The sequence below is a fragment of the Tamandua tetradactyla genome, chromosome 14 (assembly GCF_023851605.1).
Source record: "Tamandua tetradactyla isolate mTamTet1 chromosome 14, mTamTet1.pri, whole genome shotgun sequence".
In the NCBI taxonomy this organism is placed as follows: domain Eukaryota; kingdom Metazoa; phylum Chordata; class Mammalia; order Pilosa; family Myrmecophagidae; genus Tamandua; species Tamandua tetradactyla.
In genome coordinates this window covers 68,704,585-68,723,412 of record NC_135340.1, presented here as the reverse complement: position 1 = coordinate 68,723,412, position 18,828 = coordinate 68,704,585, and the positions used below count along the sequence as shown (strand labels likewise).

Below are 18,828 nucleotides of genomic sequence, written 5' to 3'. Positions count from 1 at the left end.
CCCTCCATTTTGCTGAACCCACTTATTAGCTCTAGTAGTTTTCTTATAGATTCTTCAGGATTTTTTATATATAAGATCATATTATCTGTGGATGGAGATAGTTTTTTAAATGGACTAAATGAAATTTCTAGAAATTCAGTGGGTAAATCGTAGGTTATATTAGAGAAGACAGTTTGTGAACTTAAAATTCTGAAGAAGTTATCCAGCATGTGGCAGAGAGACTAAGGGACTAAGGGTCTGACAATAGCTAACCAGAGTTCCATAAGGGGATAACTGATTGCAGAGAGAGAAAATTCCAAAAGATAAGGCTCAGAGCTTCACGAAATAAACAGAAGGGTAGGAGTACTCAAATACAATGTGGGATTGGGCAAAAATATTCACATCTAGAAGAACTGTATCAAAGCTGCAGAATATTAAAGATCAGAAGATCTAAAAAAGCAGCAGAGAGAAAAGACAGATGGAGTGACGGGCTGCCAGCTGACTTCTCAACTGTATCAAAAGAAGCCAGAAGAATGAGAATAGCATCTTCAGAAATGCTGTGAGAATATAAGTCAAGCTAAAATTGTATACTCAGTGAACCTATCTTTCAAGAAAAAAAATATTCCATTGAGAGGATAAACAAAGTCAAAGTTGTTTCTTTGAAGAGTCTGAAAACTCCCAAACTTCTAACAAAAAAAAAAGAGCATGTCAACAACAACAAAAATAACATCACAAATGCAGAACACACCCAGTTATAGGTGATACAGAGTAAAAACTAATAAGCAGATAATATAAACATATTTGGAACAATTATAAAACTATCAAGAGAAACTAAAGATGGTCCATATAGGTGGGAGATGTAGTCCTGAATTTCACAAACTTTTTCTCAAGTTTGTTTGAAGAGGTATTATTTGGTCAATGCGGCACACTTTTCCTACAATTAGTATAGAAGCGTAAAAGGCCTTGGGAAGGACGAGGTGGGAGAAGCTGCCCAACCAGATGTTCATTTTTTTTTTTGTAAAGCTATTTTACAGTGTAGTATTGTGCAGCAAGAGATAAATTATTTATACCCCACATAATAGAAATCAGAGAGGAAAGGGCTAGTTCACAAATGATATTAGAGCAGTTGAATATCAAAGTAGAACATGAAAATAGTTCCCTATTCCAAACAAAACCTAACAAAGAAAAATAAAATTTACTAAAGATTTAAAAAGTTGTGCAAATTTTAAATTTCAGGGAAAATACAGGTCAACATTTTTATTTCCTCTGGATAGGGTATCTTTTGTTTCTTTTCAAAGAGAACACAAGAAGTATACTCTTTAAAGTAAATGTTTCCTAAATTTAACAGAATTAAAATAGGAACATAATGTCCATGAGAGAACACTATTCAAAAATAGCGAAAACACTGTTGTTTATGGCAGCAGTATTCATGCTTTGCGGTGGATGGAGGAGGCCTATGGATATACCGGATACAGAATGGGAGGTGAACTGTGGAGTGTACATACAATGGAATATTGAGCAGCTGCAAGGAGGAATGATGTTGTAAGGCATGCAGCTAGGTGAATGGACCCTGAGGACATTATGTTGAGTGAAATAAGCCAGAAACAAAAAGACAAATATTGTAAGCCCACACTAATATGAATCAACTATAATGTGCAAACTCTGAGAATTGAATTTGCGAGCATAGGTATTAGGAGAAAAAAACATGGCCAGGGATTGGTAACCGATGATTAAGGAGTAAGAAATGTTCAGTAAGGCTTATTGTAAAGGTTCCTACCTTGTAAGCTCTTACAGCAGTCACATCTATCCATGAGTTTTAATTATTATTTCTAAATTCTGAGATGCTTAGCTATTTGTGTATAACCTGGTCTTTGGGTATCTGGGTGACACCTGAGACTTTTAGAGTTCTGCAGCTATGAAAGTCAGCATTACCCCATATAGCAACTGTTAAAGAAGGTGAAAAAGAGATCAGACAGTAATTAGAGAGATGAATGAAGCTGATCTGGTTAGGACTAAGGTAAGTCAGAATACAGGGTAAAGGATATTAGCTGTATTTTAAAACTTCAACTACTGTATGAGACCAAGGGAAGAGATGTTTATTTGGTACAAAATTTTAATTTTCTGTAGCACACTATCTAATTTAACATGTATGATCATTTTATTCAACAATATAATGACATGGAAACTTGAATAGGGGTGAGATCTTGTAATTTTGTACAGGTTAATGTGATATCCCAATACATCCCGGAGTAATTTGGGCAAAAATTTAAAAAGTATTTGAAAAGTCCCTTTGAAGGACTAGGGGGAAATGTGGAACTATTAAACTTCACCAGTGGGGAATTCCTGATATTCTTGCAAGCATTAAGGACTCCCAATTTAATAAGCCAAGTTCTCAATCCTGGGGCATAGTATAGAGACACTTATTACTGCAAGGGAGATTTTAAGCCTATTTACAATTATGCCTAAGATTCACCCCCAAAGAACCTCTTTCGTGGCTAAGATATGGCCTCTCTCTCAGCCAACTCTGCAAGTAAGCTCACTACTTCCCTCCTACTTGGGGCATGACTCCAGGTGTGTACACTTATGAGGCAACGTGGGACATGATTGAGAAGGACTTCTTGACTAGAAGGGAGAAAAGAAATGAAACAAAATAAAGTTTCAGTGGCTAAGAGATTTCAAATAGAGTCAAAAGGTCATTCTAGAGAATATTCTTAATGCATTATATAGATATTCCTTTTTAGTTTCTAGTGCATGATAAAAGGAAATACCTGAAACTGTTAAACTGTAGTCCAATAGCCTTGATTTTGATGGTGATTGTATAACTATACAATAGCTTTTACGATGTGACTGTGTGATTGTGAAAACCCTGTGACTGACACTCTGTTTATTCAGTGTATGGGTATATGGGTAAGAAAATAAAGGCAAAATAAATAAAAGTAAATTATATAGGAGGATAAGGGGTATGGGATGGTTTGGGTGTTCTTTTTTTGTTTTTTTGATGTAACGAAACTGTTCTAATACTGATTGTGGTGATGAATGCACAACTATATGATGATAACTGTGAGCCACTGATTATATACTTTGGATGATTATATGGTATTTGAATATATCTCAATAAAATTACATTGAAAAATAGTAACAAACAAGCCACAAACAGGGAAAGGCATTTGAAACACATAACCAAAAAGGATTATTTCTCAAATGTATATATATATTTATATAACCTAAAAATCAATAAGAAAAAGTCAATTTGGTAGAAACTCTATAAAATATCATAAAGAGGTATTTTATATAATAAACATGAAAGGTTAATGAAATATTGCAGTGATAATCCTATTAATAATTAAGGAAATGTAAATTAAAACTATGAGGAATCCAATTTAAACCCCTGAAATTGACAAAAATGGGAAAGCATGTGTTAGTGAGGATGTAGAGCATTGGAACAATGTACAAATTGGTACAACCACTTGGGAAAACAATTTGAGATTATCTAGTAATGTTGAAGCCAACCATATCCTATGAATTATCAGTTTCACACTAGATAGCCTTTCAAATGGGCACCAGAAGTCTTTACAAGAATGTTCACTGTAGCCTTAAAAAAAATTTGTAATGGTAAATCCTGAAAAAATTTTGTCTCCATTTAAAAGCAGTGGATTCCCACAGGAAAAAGTTAGAATGGCCATAGCCCAAATACCCCTAAAGAATGGGTTAGAAAGATCAACAGTGATGTTGAAGTTGTATGAACAAGGTAGGATTTAACAGATGAATATGGTTGTTGAATCATTAAATTGTTATTTCTTTTAGTCCCCAGTGTCTTCCAGCAGATAGTAGTAAAAACCCAAAATTGTGGAATTGTAACCCACTGCCAAACTCTGAAATCTGTTCTACAGTTATTATGCTGTGCTTTGAAATTTATTGCTTTTTTGTCTACATGTTATTTTTCACAAAAAAGAAAAAAAAGTCACTTGTAATGATAAAAGAATATTTATTCCTTCTAGCCTTCAATGTTCTGGAGAAGCTAGAAGGAAAAATCTAAGAGGCTCATTATGGTAACTCATGACAAACTCTGGGATCTGTCTCGTAACTGCTTGTTGAAGAGTGCTTTGAAAACTATTGCTTTTTTATTTATTTGCTCTGTATATATGTTATATGTTATACTATACAATAAAAAAGTTTTAAAAAAAGCAGTAGATAAACTATACTTTCATACAGTTTAATAGTTTATGAACAGTGAACATGGAAGAATACAACTATGAGCATTAATAAATATTAGTCTCATAGGTATAATATTTAGCATAAATTCAGGAAAATTATAATAGTTTAATAACATTGTATAAAAATCAAAATCATGCAAGATTAAATAAATAATTAGGAATACACCTATAAGGTTAAAACATTAAATGAAAACAAATCATCAACATGAAATTCAGACTATTGACTACCTCTGACAGTACTGGGGCAGGTTCTACTATTTTTTTTATACCTCAGAAATTTAACACAATGCTTTTACTGAATATACTGCCTAATATTCAATTTTCTCCAGTTTCTAAAATATGTACATCTTGTTTTTGTTTTTACTTTTTCCTTTCTTTTTTTTTAAACTTTTTTATTGTATAATATAGATACAAAGCAAAGAGAGAAAAAAGCAATAGTTTTCAAAGCTCTCTTCAGCAAGTGGTTACAGGACAGATCGCAGAGTTTGTCATGGGCTACTATACCATCATCTCATATTCTTCCTTTTAGCTGTTCCAGAACACTAGAGGCTAAAAGGAATAAATATATATATATTTTATTATTGCAATGGACTTTTTTTTCTTTTTTGTGAAGAATAACATATATACAAAAAAGCGATACATTTCAAAGCACAGCACAACAATTAATTGTAGAATAGATTTCAGAGTTTGGTATGGGTTACCATTCCACAATTTTAGGTTTTTACTGTAGCTGCTGTAAGATACTGGAGACTAAAAGATGAGTCTAATGATTCAGCAGTCACACTTGTTTGTTAAACCCTACCTTCTCTGTATAACTCCACCATCGTCTTTGATCTTTCTCCCACTCTTCAGGGGTATTTGGACAATGTATTGGCAAAGTCCCTTGAGAACTATTAAACGCCTGATACTAGGTTCTACTTTTTAATGTGCAAGGGACACTTTGCTAGCTTTCCTTATATGTTTCATTTATATTATTTATTTACTATGAAATGTATAATTGATAGAGAAAAAAATACACAGAACAAAAATGTACAACTCAAAGTATTGTCACAAAGCAATCGCCTGCATCATCACCACACAGATCAAGAAATAAAATACACCCCCAAAACGATACTCTTCCTGTCTTCTATAGGCAGCCATTGTTCCTCAGTTTTATTCTCTGTGCATGCATCCCTAAACCCTATTGTTCTGTTTTCTCATGGTTTTTTGATGAATAATTTTTTTTTTTATTCCCCTCAGGTTGTTGATGCTAAGTCTTTCTCGGGACCTTTTAATGTCTTACCTGTGAAAACAAAATGGAGTAACGTTGGCTTTCATATTCTTTTATTTGATCTGGAAAATCTTGTTGATCTTTTGCTGCCAACTCCACTCAGTGATGAAGACCCAGCCAGTTCATTCTATGGAAGTGAAATCCTGAGAAGAGCCAGGAGCACAGTAGAGAAGAAGACACTCACACTGAAGAGAAATAAGACTGCTTGTGGTTCTCTCTCAGAAGAGGCACAAGCCAAGTCTGTTAGTGAAAGCCTAGTCCAAGGAGATAACACCAACAAATTCTTAGAAGAAAACGATGGCATTAAAAAATGGAAGAAAATGAAGAGCTCCAAAAAGACATACCCTAAGCCATCAAGGAAAGTTGATACTAACCTCACAATAGACACAGCTAAATTACTCCTGTCTTGTCTTTTGCCATGGGGAGTGGATAAAGAATTAGATAATCTCTGTATTAAACATCTCAATATTTTAAAGCTTCAAGGTCCTGTTTCTTTAGGACTTGCTTCAAATGAAGATCATTTCTCAGTGATGCTTCCTGGTTGGGATTTATGCAGTGCTGACATGAAGAAAGACTATTCAGCAGTGAATTTATTTTCCAGAAAAGTTTTGGACTTGTCAAATAAATACACAGCCACTCTTCCAGGCCAGGCTGGCATTCTGAGGGGACTTGAAAATAATTGTGATGCTCTGCAAGAGTCAAACACTATAGTTTATTTATTAAGCAGACTATTTTTAGTTAACCAGTTGGTTAATATGCCTTTAGAATTGGCCTGTGGAATTGACAGGTAAGACATGACTAAAGATTTTAACTAGTCTTATTTAGAACATTGAAAAGTTATCATAATATGCTTATTCAGTTCTCCAACTGCTTCCCTTATTTTCTTCCTTCTTTCCTCCCTCCTTCTCCCTTTTCTTCTTTACATTTGATGAGGGGGCAAGATGTATATATGTATGTACATATATACATATATATGTACATACATATACAACAACTCTTTAGTTCAAAATACATTTTTAAAAAAATACTCCTTTTACTTTTTTGGAACTGGAGGCCAATAATTTGGCCAATAAATTTATATGTTTTAAAATCCATCCATGTAAAAATACCCATTGCTTTCATAAAATGTCAGGAAAGTCATTGTTCTGAATGTTGAATGATTCTCTCTCTTTGAAATCATAGTATTTAATTTATACTCTTATATTAAAATAGAAGAGGTTATTCAGTCATTAATTTGTAGAAAGCACAGTTTAGTAATACTAATAACAATTTCTTGAGTGTTTAATATCACTTGTCACTGTGTATATCTACTGCATATGTAATTTCATTGAATATGTACAGGAAATGCTTATTGTATGGATGAGATAGCAAGACTTAGGGAACATATCAAACCTAAGCTTATTCGGCTCACTAGAGGGTGATCCAGAGCTAATTCCAGAGCCTGATTAATTACTAATTTCTGCTTTCTCACTTATTTTGTCTTCTCCATTGCTAAAATTCATTATAGTTTTTCACAATCTGATTTAATAGGATTGAATTCAATTCACCAAGTACTTGTTGAACTTCTCATATGTCCTTAGCAACAGCTTAAAGAGGAAGTATAAAATCACTTTATAATTCCTGTGATAAGGAATATGTGCATGAAATCAATAGAAAACACTGAAATAAAGTAAAGGAAGAAGAAACACCATTTGTAGTATAGATGGTCAGAGTAAGGAAAATAATCAGTGGGAGATGAAAGCTTCAGGATGCCATTGTAGAAGGGAGACTGTTTGAACTCCCCATTACAGTGTGCTTGATGATCCTTGGCATTTCTGTCATTTGATAAGAGCTCAGTTCAATAAATGTCTGAGCCAAGCAGTGTATAATATAAAAGTTGGAGTTCCTGCCCTCAACAAACCTTCAGTCTATTGGGATGTACAAATGGATCATGTAAGATTCAGTATCATTATTCCTTCCACTGTAATGATTGCAGGTTATGGGGTTTTCCATTTTCAGTCCAGTGACCCTTATAATGAAGAAACACTTGAGATTTATAAATTCCCTCATTCATAAATTTATAAATTAAATTTATAAATTCCCTCATTCACTTAATTTTCCATTATTTGGTTCATTTTAATTGCCTAGATCTTTTTTTCAAATCTCAGAACTTCTTTCATTTTTCTCTTCCATTATACTACTATTAAATTATGAAGCACCGAAAGTATGGTGAAAAAAATGTGCTCACCCTGGTGTCTGCAGACCTGGGCTTGCATCCCAGTTTGGTTGTTTAACTAGCCTTATGATTTCGTGCGGTTTACTCAGCCCCTCTGAGTCTTATTTTGCTCATTTCCAAAGTGAGGTCACTGCGATAGGTGATCATTAAGATTTCTTCAAATTCTTAAAAAATTGTCTGCTAAATTTTTTAAAGCTTGTTCCCAGGATCATGATCCCACAGGGTAGATGAGGAACTGAGCTCTGATTAGCCAGAGGTTTTCATTACAAGTTTGTTCCTGATGCAGTGGAAGTAGAGGTGCCTGGCGCCCATCAGAGGGGCTTGCAGGCTCTCAGCAAGACCTTTGATTGTTGCCACACATTCATTAACTATTAAAAAGAAATTTTGCATTAAAAGAAACTGTAGAATGGAGTGTTAGGATTGGAGACTGCTTCCCTAAATAAGTAAACCCACATTTGATCTGCTGCCAGAGCCTGTATATAATTTTTCAGAAAATCAAAATAAAATGTCTTGGGTTTGCCACACCAAATCCTTCCAACATGTTTGGCCATTTCACCAATGTGCCACTGTGTTCGTTGAGAAATAGCTTGCATGTTAACAACTGGGTGCCCAACTTAACAAAATTTTAACAAAAGAGCTGTCTGCCAGTACCTGAAAGTCCCTATGATAGAATTACTGTAATAGGATAGAGCCCTGCTTTCATAAGGCTTTGATGGTTCATGAGGAGAATATTCATGAATATATTGCTGTAACCAGAAGTCACCTAAAATAGCAAGACCTGTCCTATAAAAGTGTATCACTAGACAATTCTATGATTCCCAGTGCAATTGGGATTGAGGTTTTAGGTGGGTGCAAGGTGAAGAAATAAAATCCAAAAAGGAGATTGACGTGGAAGATATTGCTAAAAATATTTTGGAACTGTGTTCAATTCCAAAATTTGCTATGATGGGCATGTACCCAATCTTAAATGTATTTTCTCAAAGTATTTTTCATACTTCCCTGATAATAGCCTTTAAATCTTTTCTTTTTCAACAGGACCTTCAAAATGGAATCTATCCATACTAAGGGAAAAAGTCCTGGGAATGATATTTTGAATATTTCAAACTTCTATGGTTACTTAAGAAATGGTAAGGAAGAGAATTTTAGATGCAGATATTGCTTTAGTTCCCAGCTACTAAAATGATATTTAATGGGTTGGCTTAACAGTAGGAGTTTATTCTATCATGGTTGCAGAGGCTAGAAGGCTTGCTTTCTCCCACAGTCAGAATCTTCTGGCTGTTAGTCTTTGGGGTTCCTTGGCTTTCCTACCACATGGTAATGCACATGGTGGCATCTTCTCTTTTCTCTTCTGAGTTGTCTTGACTTCTAGTTTCTGGCTGTACTCTAGCTTTTTCTTATGTCTGATTTTCCTTGCCTATAAGGATTTCAGCCATAGAGAATCGATTAAGGCCCATTCTCATTCAGCTTGGGCACACCTTACTAATAACATCTTCAATAATCTTTTTTCCAAAAAGCACACCTGCAGGAAGGACCAGGGATTGAGATCTGAACATACCTTTTGTGGGGGACATCATTCAATTCCTACCAGAAATGAGCTGATTTTTTTTTCCTGTGAAATAAAGTAACCTTTTTGTGGCTGGATAGCATTTTACAGTTTAGAATGAAGAGTGTGTATTTATTGTTTTATTTAGTCTACATTTCACTTAGTTATGGTTTGCATTCTGCCTATATTTGAAATAGCTATGAATATTTTTATTAAAATCAGTAATATCATATAGGAGATCATGAGATAAAGTTCATCAAATGAAGTTTGAAATGCCTGAAAGTCTGAAAATTTTCAGCAAAGGAAGTATTTGGATATTAAATGAGGGCATATGTAATCCATTGGGAAATTTATAGCATCAATGTCCTGAGTACCAATGAAATAATCATTCGATTTGAGAATTTTAGAGCTATTTCACAAGGTTCTATAATGGTCCTTCAATTTTCCTGAGTAAAAATTTTTCTTTTGATGCCAGGAAGCTAATCCATCTACAAACCTGTTCCTCCTAGTCTTTACTATCTCAGTATGGCAACCTAGCCTTCTGGTTGCTCAGGCAAGAACTTTGGTACCATTTTTTACTATCCCCTTTCTCTCATACGCCACATCCCATCTTCCAGTAATCATGGTGAGTCTACCTTCAGAGTGTATGCCACAGTCCACCTGCTTCTCACCACCTGCAAAAGAACCCTGGTCTGAGCCACCGTCCTCTCTTGCCTGCATGACCGCAATAGCCTCCCAACTACCTCTCTGCTCTTTTTCTTGGCTCATTTACTCTATTTCCAGCCAAGGAACCAGAGTGATCTGAAACCAAGTCAAAACCTCATGCTTCTGCTTCAAACCTCCCAGTGACTTCTGTCTCCCTCAGTATACAAACCACAATCCCTACAGTGGTCCAAGGCCCTACATCACCGGACTGCCCTTCCTTTGCCTTTACATACATCCCAATGGACCTTAGCGCTTTCTACTCATTGTCTGCTTCACTCATTCCAGCTGTGCTGATCTATTTTCTCATACCCAAGCATGACAGATAGGTCCGAGCACTGGCTGTTCCCTCTACCTGGAATACTGTTTACCTAGATACCCATACTCATATAGCTCAAACTGCCTCCTGTGTTCCCACCACACCCCATGGCCTTCAAGTCTGGCTCAAATATAATTTATCAATGGAAGTATCTGTCCACCCCAGCACTCCCTACCCCCTTCTCTGTTGTACCATTCTCCACAAGTTGAATCACTATCTGACGATATATATCAATTTTTTCATTTGTTATACAACTCTCGCTACTAAAATGTAAGCGGCATGGGGTTATGTTTTTATAATAGTTTTATGAACTGCTGTGTCCCCAGTTTCTAGAACATTCCCTGAGAGGAATTAAGTAAATATTTTTTTAATTAATGGATGAGTGAATTAAGCCAAAAGAGGATTTAAATTATTCCTCCCGCTCTATCAGTATATTCAAGGGGGTGGCCTAAATGGTATGTGTGAACATGTGTGATAGTCACACAAAATTGTAGGTTCCTTTTCCTGATAAATGCAAAATAAGAAATGCATCAGATTTTCTTGAGTCTCTTTATATCTATGAATAGAGCAGTGGTTTTGGAGATAAATGAGACAAATGGCTGAGATTCAAGATTCAGCTTTGCCACTGTTTACCTTAGGCAAGTCTTTTAGTCCTTTAAATGTCCCATTGACTACAAATGTAAAATGGAAATAAAATCCAGAATGGATGTGGATGTTGCTTCCAAGGTTGTGCAGTATATGATCCATACAATGGATGATCTGACAATGGTGCAGCCTTTGCAGGGCTATTGAAAAGAATATTTGGGATATTCTTGAGAGTTTGTTAATAGCTTCCAATAACTGTGTACCTACCATGTACCAAGAACTTTGCTAATGGCTTTACATATATTATCTCAAATAATATATAAGCAACCTTGTATAGAAGCGGGTAGTATCTTTGCTTTATCTTAAGAAAAATTGGAATCAGCAAAGTTGGATGACTCACAGTCAGGCAGCTCTTACATAGAAGAGCCAGGACTCTGATCCGAATCTGTCTGTCCTTTCAGCTGTGTCAGGCCATGTGTCCTAATTCCCATGATATGTGCTGCTCCCTCTATATGGCCCCCATCTGGGTTGTCTGCCTTCTCCTAGGTAGTTGCCCTTATTAGGGTCATTTATCCCAGTTTTCACTTTTTATAACACACAGGGAAATCCCCAGACTTACTGCTTTTTGTCAGAGCTGGGAAAGAGATTAGAAGTTAAGGACTTAACGTAAATATTTCTGCCAAGACATAGGAAATTGCTAACCAGATCCAAGAGGCCCCTGTTTTTCTGTAGCCACCCTAACCAAAGTAGCCTTGAGCAACTGGGGTTTTTACTGAATAATCTGTGGTTATTTAGGAGTGGCATCTATAGCATTTAAAATTCAATTAGTCATTAAGGAAACAAGATTTTTTTTTTTTTAACTAATAGGAAGATAAGAGGTTGGAGGGAAAGAAGGGATTCACTTTATGGTGTTAATTTTTTAAAACAAAAACCTGAGGAATAAAATAATACTTTGAGGTGATCATTCTACAGGATTGACACAAACCAGTGTTCACTGCTGTCAGCGGGAACAGTGACTGTGCAGTATTGATAATATGCTTTATTTTTATTTTCCCCCCTGAAGCTGCAATTAATTCCTTAACTCACGGATATTGCCAAGAAAAGCTGTCTCTTATTTCTCTCTCATATTAAAACGTTAACATCACGTTATCATGCGCAATGACGTACCACATGATTCCAGCATGTCGTTTCAGTTGAGACCAGAACTTAGCTTTGATGGTGGAATCACAAGGTCCACAGAATGAGAGATGGAGAAAGGAAAGAGGTCAAAAGAAAAATTTCTCTTACCTGCTGTCCTCATAAAGAAGTGGAAAATATGACTTAAAAATCATAGTGCCCCATCGTACTTGCATGTTTCATGCACTGTTCTTGGTCATTTCAAATTCACATTATATATTCCATCAGCAAAAAAAAAAAAAAAAAAATTGAAAATGGATCAGAAGTTTCTTACATATTTTTCCATGTTCTCAATTTGCATGATATCTGTAGCTTTTATCTCTTTTCCTCTGACTACTGTGATAGATATCATTTATATTTATCAATTAGTGATTCAATGAAAAGCATATTGGATTAGTACTCATGTAAATATTTGATAACAGAAGTTCAAATATATATTAATACGTTAATGTAAATAGACGATCATAGCAACAATTTTCCAACTAGGGTAAGCTCATCCCATTCTTTCCTATCTCACTCCTGGGATCTGGCATCTAGATAATATATTTAAGTCATCAGCCTTAATTCATTGATTTCATTTGGATGATAATATGTACATTTTCAACTGATGAAAAGCCATTTATTAAGTGCTTTTTTGTGCAGAAGACTTCTGGACACTCTATGGATCAATTTAAATAGACGAAGTCCTAGCTCACTCTTAAATTTCACACTGAACATTAAGGCAAATAGATAGAAAGGATATTCAAGAGGGCAAACTTAAAAGAAACAATACATAACAAAATGACTCAAATTAAAACATTAGCGTTATACCTATTGATCAGAGGGTTATAGCTGGGTAAGGTCAAACTAAGGGAAGTCTTTGATTTTTCCTGTGAAATACATTGATTCATGGGAAAGTAGAATTTTAGGAGAAAGAAATTGTAGAATTTGGTGTCTATGCTAGGCAGGGAATATTAGCCATAGCAGTCAGTTAGCAAAAAGGTACAAAGAGGTGTTCATGGTATAGAAATGAATTTGATTTGATGAGACTCTATGTGACTTTAATTGTTAAAAATACATGTAAATATTTTTACATTATCGGTGCTCAACTTTGGCTGCACAGTGAAATCACCTGGGGAGCTTTTGCAAAGTAGGAAAAGCTTGCCCACCCCCACACCAGACCTAACAGATTAAAACCACCTGATGATTGAACCTGCGCATTTATTGGTGTTTCTTAAAGCATATTCTGATGAGCAGCCAAGATTGAGGACGATTGGAGTGCATCCATTTTTAACACTCTTATAATAAAAATATGTTCTGTGCATTTCAAGGTAAGACTGAATCCCATATGCCTCAGGCTGACCTTTCACTTTTGAAGTTAATTTCCTGTTGGAGAGACCAGTCCGTGCAGGTATGACACATTTCAAGTTTTAAGTTATTCGAAGTGCTCCTTGCTGCTGTGGTTCATTCATATATCCCTTCATAGGAGAGGAAAAGTATTTACTCTTATCCTCACATAATGCCTTCCCAAGGCATTTCATTTACTAGGCCTAATGCCTGAGATGAAGGAATCATGGAAAATAATGTAGGCTAAGGTGCTCCAAGGGGGATACGTAAATGGAGGGGACAGAGAAAGAGAGGTTCATGATGTCATAAATAACTTGTCCTTTGGACAAGTTATTTAGTTTGAGGCGGAATCATCTATCTGATCTCAAACTGTGCCATAATATAAGTGCCTAAGCTTGGGAATTTGGTTGTGTGTAATTAGAAATCATTATTCTATCCTGAGAGTAACTCCTCTGTGAGCTGATTAAGAAAGTTGTTTTTTTTCAATTCCCTGTATAAGTCCTTCTTCCTTTCTTAGGTCTTAAGTCTTCCTTGGGTCCTAACAGTTCACTGGTAGCCTTGTACATTGTGCCCAGCTAATACCTGTGCATTGATTCGGTGAATGTTTATAGAACTTTATTCTTCATGAGCTTGATAAATATCAAATTTGCAAAATGTAAATAGCAGTAAGTAAATAACCAATGGTTATTATTGGTTGCAAGGAAATAAAGGAAGTTCAACTTGGAATATAACTGTCTAGGGGCTTGACCCCATGAAAACAAATACGTGTTGTTGGGATAGCTGTGGAAATTTGTTACCTTGACCTACAAGTTCCTACTTGATTTTTACCCCAGCCAGATACCATCTCTCGTCATTTTCTCCCCCTTCTCATCCTGATGTAGCCACAGCGACCTTTCTCTTTCCACAACATGCAAAGTTCCTTTCTACCTCAGAAGCCTATAATTTTCTGCCTATAATTTTATATAAATTTCACATCCATCATTCAGGTCTTTGTTCAAATGCCACCTCCTCTGAGAAGTCTTCCCTGACCACTCCAGTTAGTATTTTCACCACACCCACCCCTACACCATGCCTCCGTTCACCACACATTATCCAGTTTTATTTTCTTTGTTGCACTTTTCTTTAATGGACATTATTTCGTTTGCTCTTTGGCTTGCTTATTTTCTGCCTTCTCTAGTATATAAGTATGCTAAGAGCAGAAACCTTGTTTGTCTTCCCCATTCCACTTTCACCAATTCCCAGCGAAGCATAGTGACTGTAGCCAGTCAGTGAGTATTTAATGAATGAAAGAATAGCTATGCTATAAATGCTAGTACATGTTGACTTTGCCATCATATTAGCAGTCACCCTCAAAAGAGTCTAGCTATTAAAGGTGAGATTTTTTTTTCAGTAGCCAAAGAAATCCTCAATAGGAAAAAGAAAACCCTTAGGGAAGAGCATCCGAATATTTATGCTGAGTTGTGCTAATCTAAAGCTCTTTCGTAGTTATTCATTTGGCCTTCACATAAATTTCAAAGTGGTTTGGGCATGTTTGGACTAATGGATCTTTAAGGTTCTATGTTTCTATGACCTTGTATTAAATGCTGGCAACAGGGCAAAATAATATTACTAGAGCATTTACTACTCACTCCAGCTTCGAAGCTGTTCTCTCATCTCTGCCACTAACTTGATGAATGACTTTGGAAGACAAGTTTCACTTGTTGATTATTTTACTCATGTGTAAAATGAGAATTCATGGGCACTCAGGTACAAAAGAGATTCTTGCAAGTATCCTTTTAAATCCTTCATTAGCTAATCCTCAAATTCTGTATAAATCTGTTTATTTAAGCTGTTAGTAGAATGATGTTAACTTTATTTTTTTGTTTTTTTTTGTTAGAATTATGTTAACTTTAACTTTTTATGTATTGTATGAGCACTGGCTGGTCATGGAGTGCTTTTGTAAAACAGAGCAAAATCCAATTTCAGGAACTCAGCCTTTATCTTTTGTGTTTGTGCTGGGTTTGTTTTGTTTCCTTCCCACGCATAGAGATAAATGCTGGAAATAATACAGGAAGGTTTTGGAGTTGCTAGTTTGGATGGTTCTGACCCTGCTCTTAAATTTCTTTGCATTTAATAATCTAACACCGATGGGGACAAATCATGACATCCAGGCCTCCATGGGCTTTTCCAGGAGACCCTGCAAAGGCGTGAAAGGTCAGGGTGAGCCCGAGTGTTGGGGAAATGCTTTTATACCAGGAAATCTGGACACTGGCACAACAAGCAGGGCACAGGGGTATCATGAGTCTCCAGGAAGCTCTGTCCTACTTTGTGGTACTTTGGTCTTCCAAGACATTAGTGGAAAGGCATTAAATATTTTAACTTGCCTAGAGCATAGTAATACTTCCAATAATAAGGATATGGCCCTAGTTTGGGGCCGACTCTTTCCAGCCAATGGCTTTGTAAATTTTATTTTGAATATCTGCAGATTTCTTCAGAAAAGAGTATAATACATTACATATCATTTTTTCAGAGAAATTTGTTTATGCTCATTTGGAATATAGTTTTATTGCCGTAGGGCTTTCAGTCCTAGCTCATTATTAAATTCACAAAGGTATATAAAATATCAAAAAAATTTAAATTTTACTGGAGAAAAGTCTATATTGATTATCTATGAAATTATCTACTGTATTTGTATACTTGTAAACTTAACATACAAACATACAAACATTCCTAACATACAAACATTCCATACATGTTGTACAATCGATGTACAATCACAGTATCATCACATATTTGTGTATTCATCACCATGGTCATTTGCATCATTCCAGAAAAAGAAATAAAAAGAAAAACAAAGAACTCATGCATCCCATACCCCTTACCCCTGCCTCTCGTTGATCCATAGTATTTCAGTCTACCCAGTTTTTTGCCCTTTATCTCCTCCTATTATTTATTTATTTATTATCTTACTTTTTTTTTTAACTCATCTGCCCATACCCTGGATAAAAGGAGCATCAGACACAAGGTTTTCACATTCATACTTCATATTGTAAATATTATATAGTTATACAGTCATTATCAAGAATAAAGGCTACTGGAATACAGTTCAACAATTCCAAGTGCTTCCCTCCAGCCCCCACTATAACACACCATAAACTAAAAAGTGATATCTATATAATTTGTAAGAATAACCTCCAGGATAACCTCTCGACTCTATTTGAAATCTCTCAGCCACTGAAACTTTTATGTTGTCTAATTTCTCTTTCCCTTTTTGGTCAAGGTTTTCTCAATCCCTTGATGCTGCAGGGTCTCAGCTTATCCTGGGATTTCTGTCCCATGTTGCCAGGGAGATTTACATCCCTGGGAGTCATGTCCCACAAAGTAGGGGAGGGCAATGAGTTCACTAGCCACATCGGCTTAGAGAGAGAGGCCACATCTGAGCAACAAAAGATGTGCTCTGGGGGTGACTCTTAGGCCTAATTTTAAGTAAGCTTAGCCTATCCTTTGCAGGAATAAGTTTCATAGGAACGAACCCCAAGATCAAGGGCTCGGTTTATTGATTTGGTTGTCCCCATTGCTTGCAAAAATATCAGAAATTCTCCAAATGGGAAAGTTGAATATTTCCCCCCTTTCTCCTCATCCCTCCAAGGAGACTTTGCAAATACTTCTTTATTTACTGTCCAAATCACTCTGGGATTTATTGGGGTGTCACGTTAACCTGGAAAAACCAACAAAATCTCATGCCCTATCCAAGGTTCCATGTACTTATGGCATTCAACTAAATTGACCATACAAGTTAAATTAGGAAATGCACTACCCAAAATATCAAATTTGCACCAAATGCACATGTCACTTTAGTCTCACACAGAAGTTGAAGTTTTAAAATACGGACAATATCATCCTTTACCCAGTCTTCTGATTTATCTTAGTCCTATCCAGATTAGCTTCATTCATATCTCTACTTGATGTCTGATCACTTTTTCAACTTTTAAAACAGTTTCTGTATGGGTAACTTTCAAAAGAAGTATGGAGTAAGAAATTTTTAACCTTAACTGATTATATCTTAGTTAAAAAAAGACTGGAAATTACTGAGATAAATGCTCAACAGTAAATAACAAAATAGTTGCTGCTAATAATTAATAGAGAGGATGAATTGATCAAATAGAAAGCAAAAAAACAATAGAGAAGATTATAAAACCCAAATATGATTCACTGTAAAAAACATTAAAGTGGAAAGACCTGCAAGCAAGATTGAGCAGAATAAAATGAGATAAAACATACACACAAGTATACTAAAACTAAAAGAAGAGATGTCACCACAGAAAGAATTGAGGTTTTAAAAACTGTAAGAGAATGCTATTTGCTATTTACAACTTAATGCCAATAAGTGGAAAAACAGATAAAATGAACAATTTCTTAAAATAAATAAAATGTATTGTTCGAGTTTGCTAGGTGCCAGAATGTAATATATCAGAAACAGAATGGTTTTTAAAAGGGGAATTTATTAAGTTGTAAGTTTACAGTTTTACAGTCATGAAAATGTCCAAATTAAGGCAAGGCTATTAACATGTCCAACCTAAGGCATTGGGGAAAGATACCTTGGTTCAAGAAGGCTGATGACGTTCAGGGTTTCTCTCTCAGCTGGAAAGGCACGTGACAAACATGGCGAAGTCTGCTAGCTTTCTCTCCAGGCTTCTTGCTTTATGAAACTTCCCCAGAGCATTTTCCTTCTTCAACTCTGAAGGTCTTGGCTGTTTGGGCTCTCATGGCTTTGTGGCTTTAAAGCTTTTCCCAAAATGATTCCCTCTTAAAGGGCTCCAGTAAGGAACCCCACCTTGAATTGGGTGGTGACACATCTCCATGGAAACCATCGAAAAGATACCACCCTGCGATACTGAATGACCCTCCTTGATGTAATAGGTACAGCTAAGAGCTAGCTTCACATAGTATTCTGATATTAAAGCTCTCTTCTAAGCCTCTCGCAGACTCTCAAGGTCTCAGAGACTTTATTTTATAAGTGAGGACATGGAGTCCTAGAGAATGTACATGACGTATCAAAGATTTTATTTGTAGTAACTGCCATAGTTGGATCAGAAACTCAGGCTTTGTCACTTCTGATCCAGAGCTCTTTCTACAAGATCCACATCTTGGAGGTTGTGCTGTGAAATAAAATATGTGACAAAATTAAAATGATGCAAATTCAGCGATATGAAATTATCATGAATAATTAATACAGCAAATCCTATCATGTGATATTCGTAAATAAAAATGATTAACCGATATTGTGATATACAATAGCATATGTTAATAAGCATCATCTGCAGTTGTTAATGCAATATTATACATACCTCACCACATGGTAGACATGATTAGTAGTATAGTGATGGTAGCACTATATTCAGTGATATACAATGATTATTACAATGCTATCTCATTGCTTGATATTCACAAGTAATCATCATTTACCTATATTATGATAAGTAGTTCTACATGTTAGTATACATGATATGCAATAGTAAA

The 18,828-nt window shown here is 35.6% G+C and overlaps 1 protein-coding gene across 7 annotated transcripts in view; it reads left to right on the top strand.

The window, feature by feature from the left end:
* WDR72 (WD repeat domain 72) overlaps positions 1-18,828 on the top strand; it is a 243,348-nt gene that overhangs the window by 124,147 nt on the left and 100,373 nt on the right. For all 7 annotated transcript variants that reach the window (XM_077127950.1, XM_077127948.1, XM_077127947.1 and 4 more), the window contains 3 exons: positions 5,433-6,250; positions 8,714-8,805; positions 13,314-13,393. In XM_077127950.1, coding sequence (XP_076984065.1) covers positions 5,433-6,250; positions 8,714-8,805; positions 13,314-13,393 — 990 coding nt within the window. The remainder of the gene's footprint in view (positions 1-5,432; positions 6,251-8,713; positions 8,806-13,313; positions 13,394-18,828) is intronic.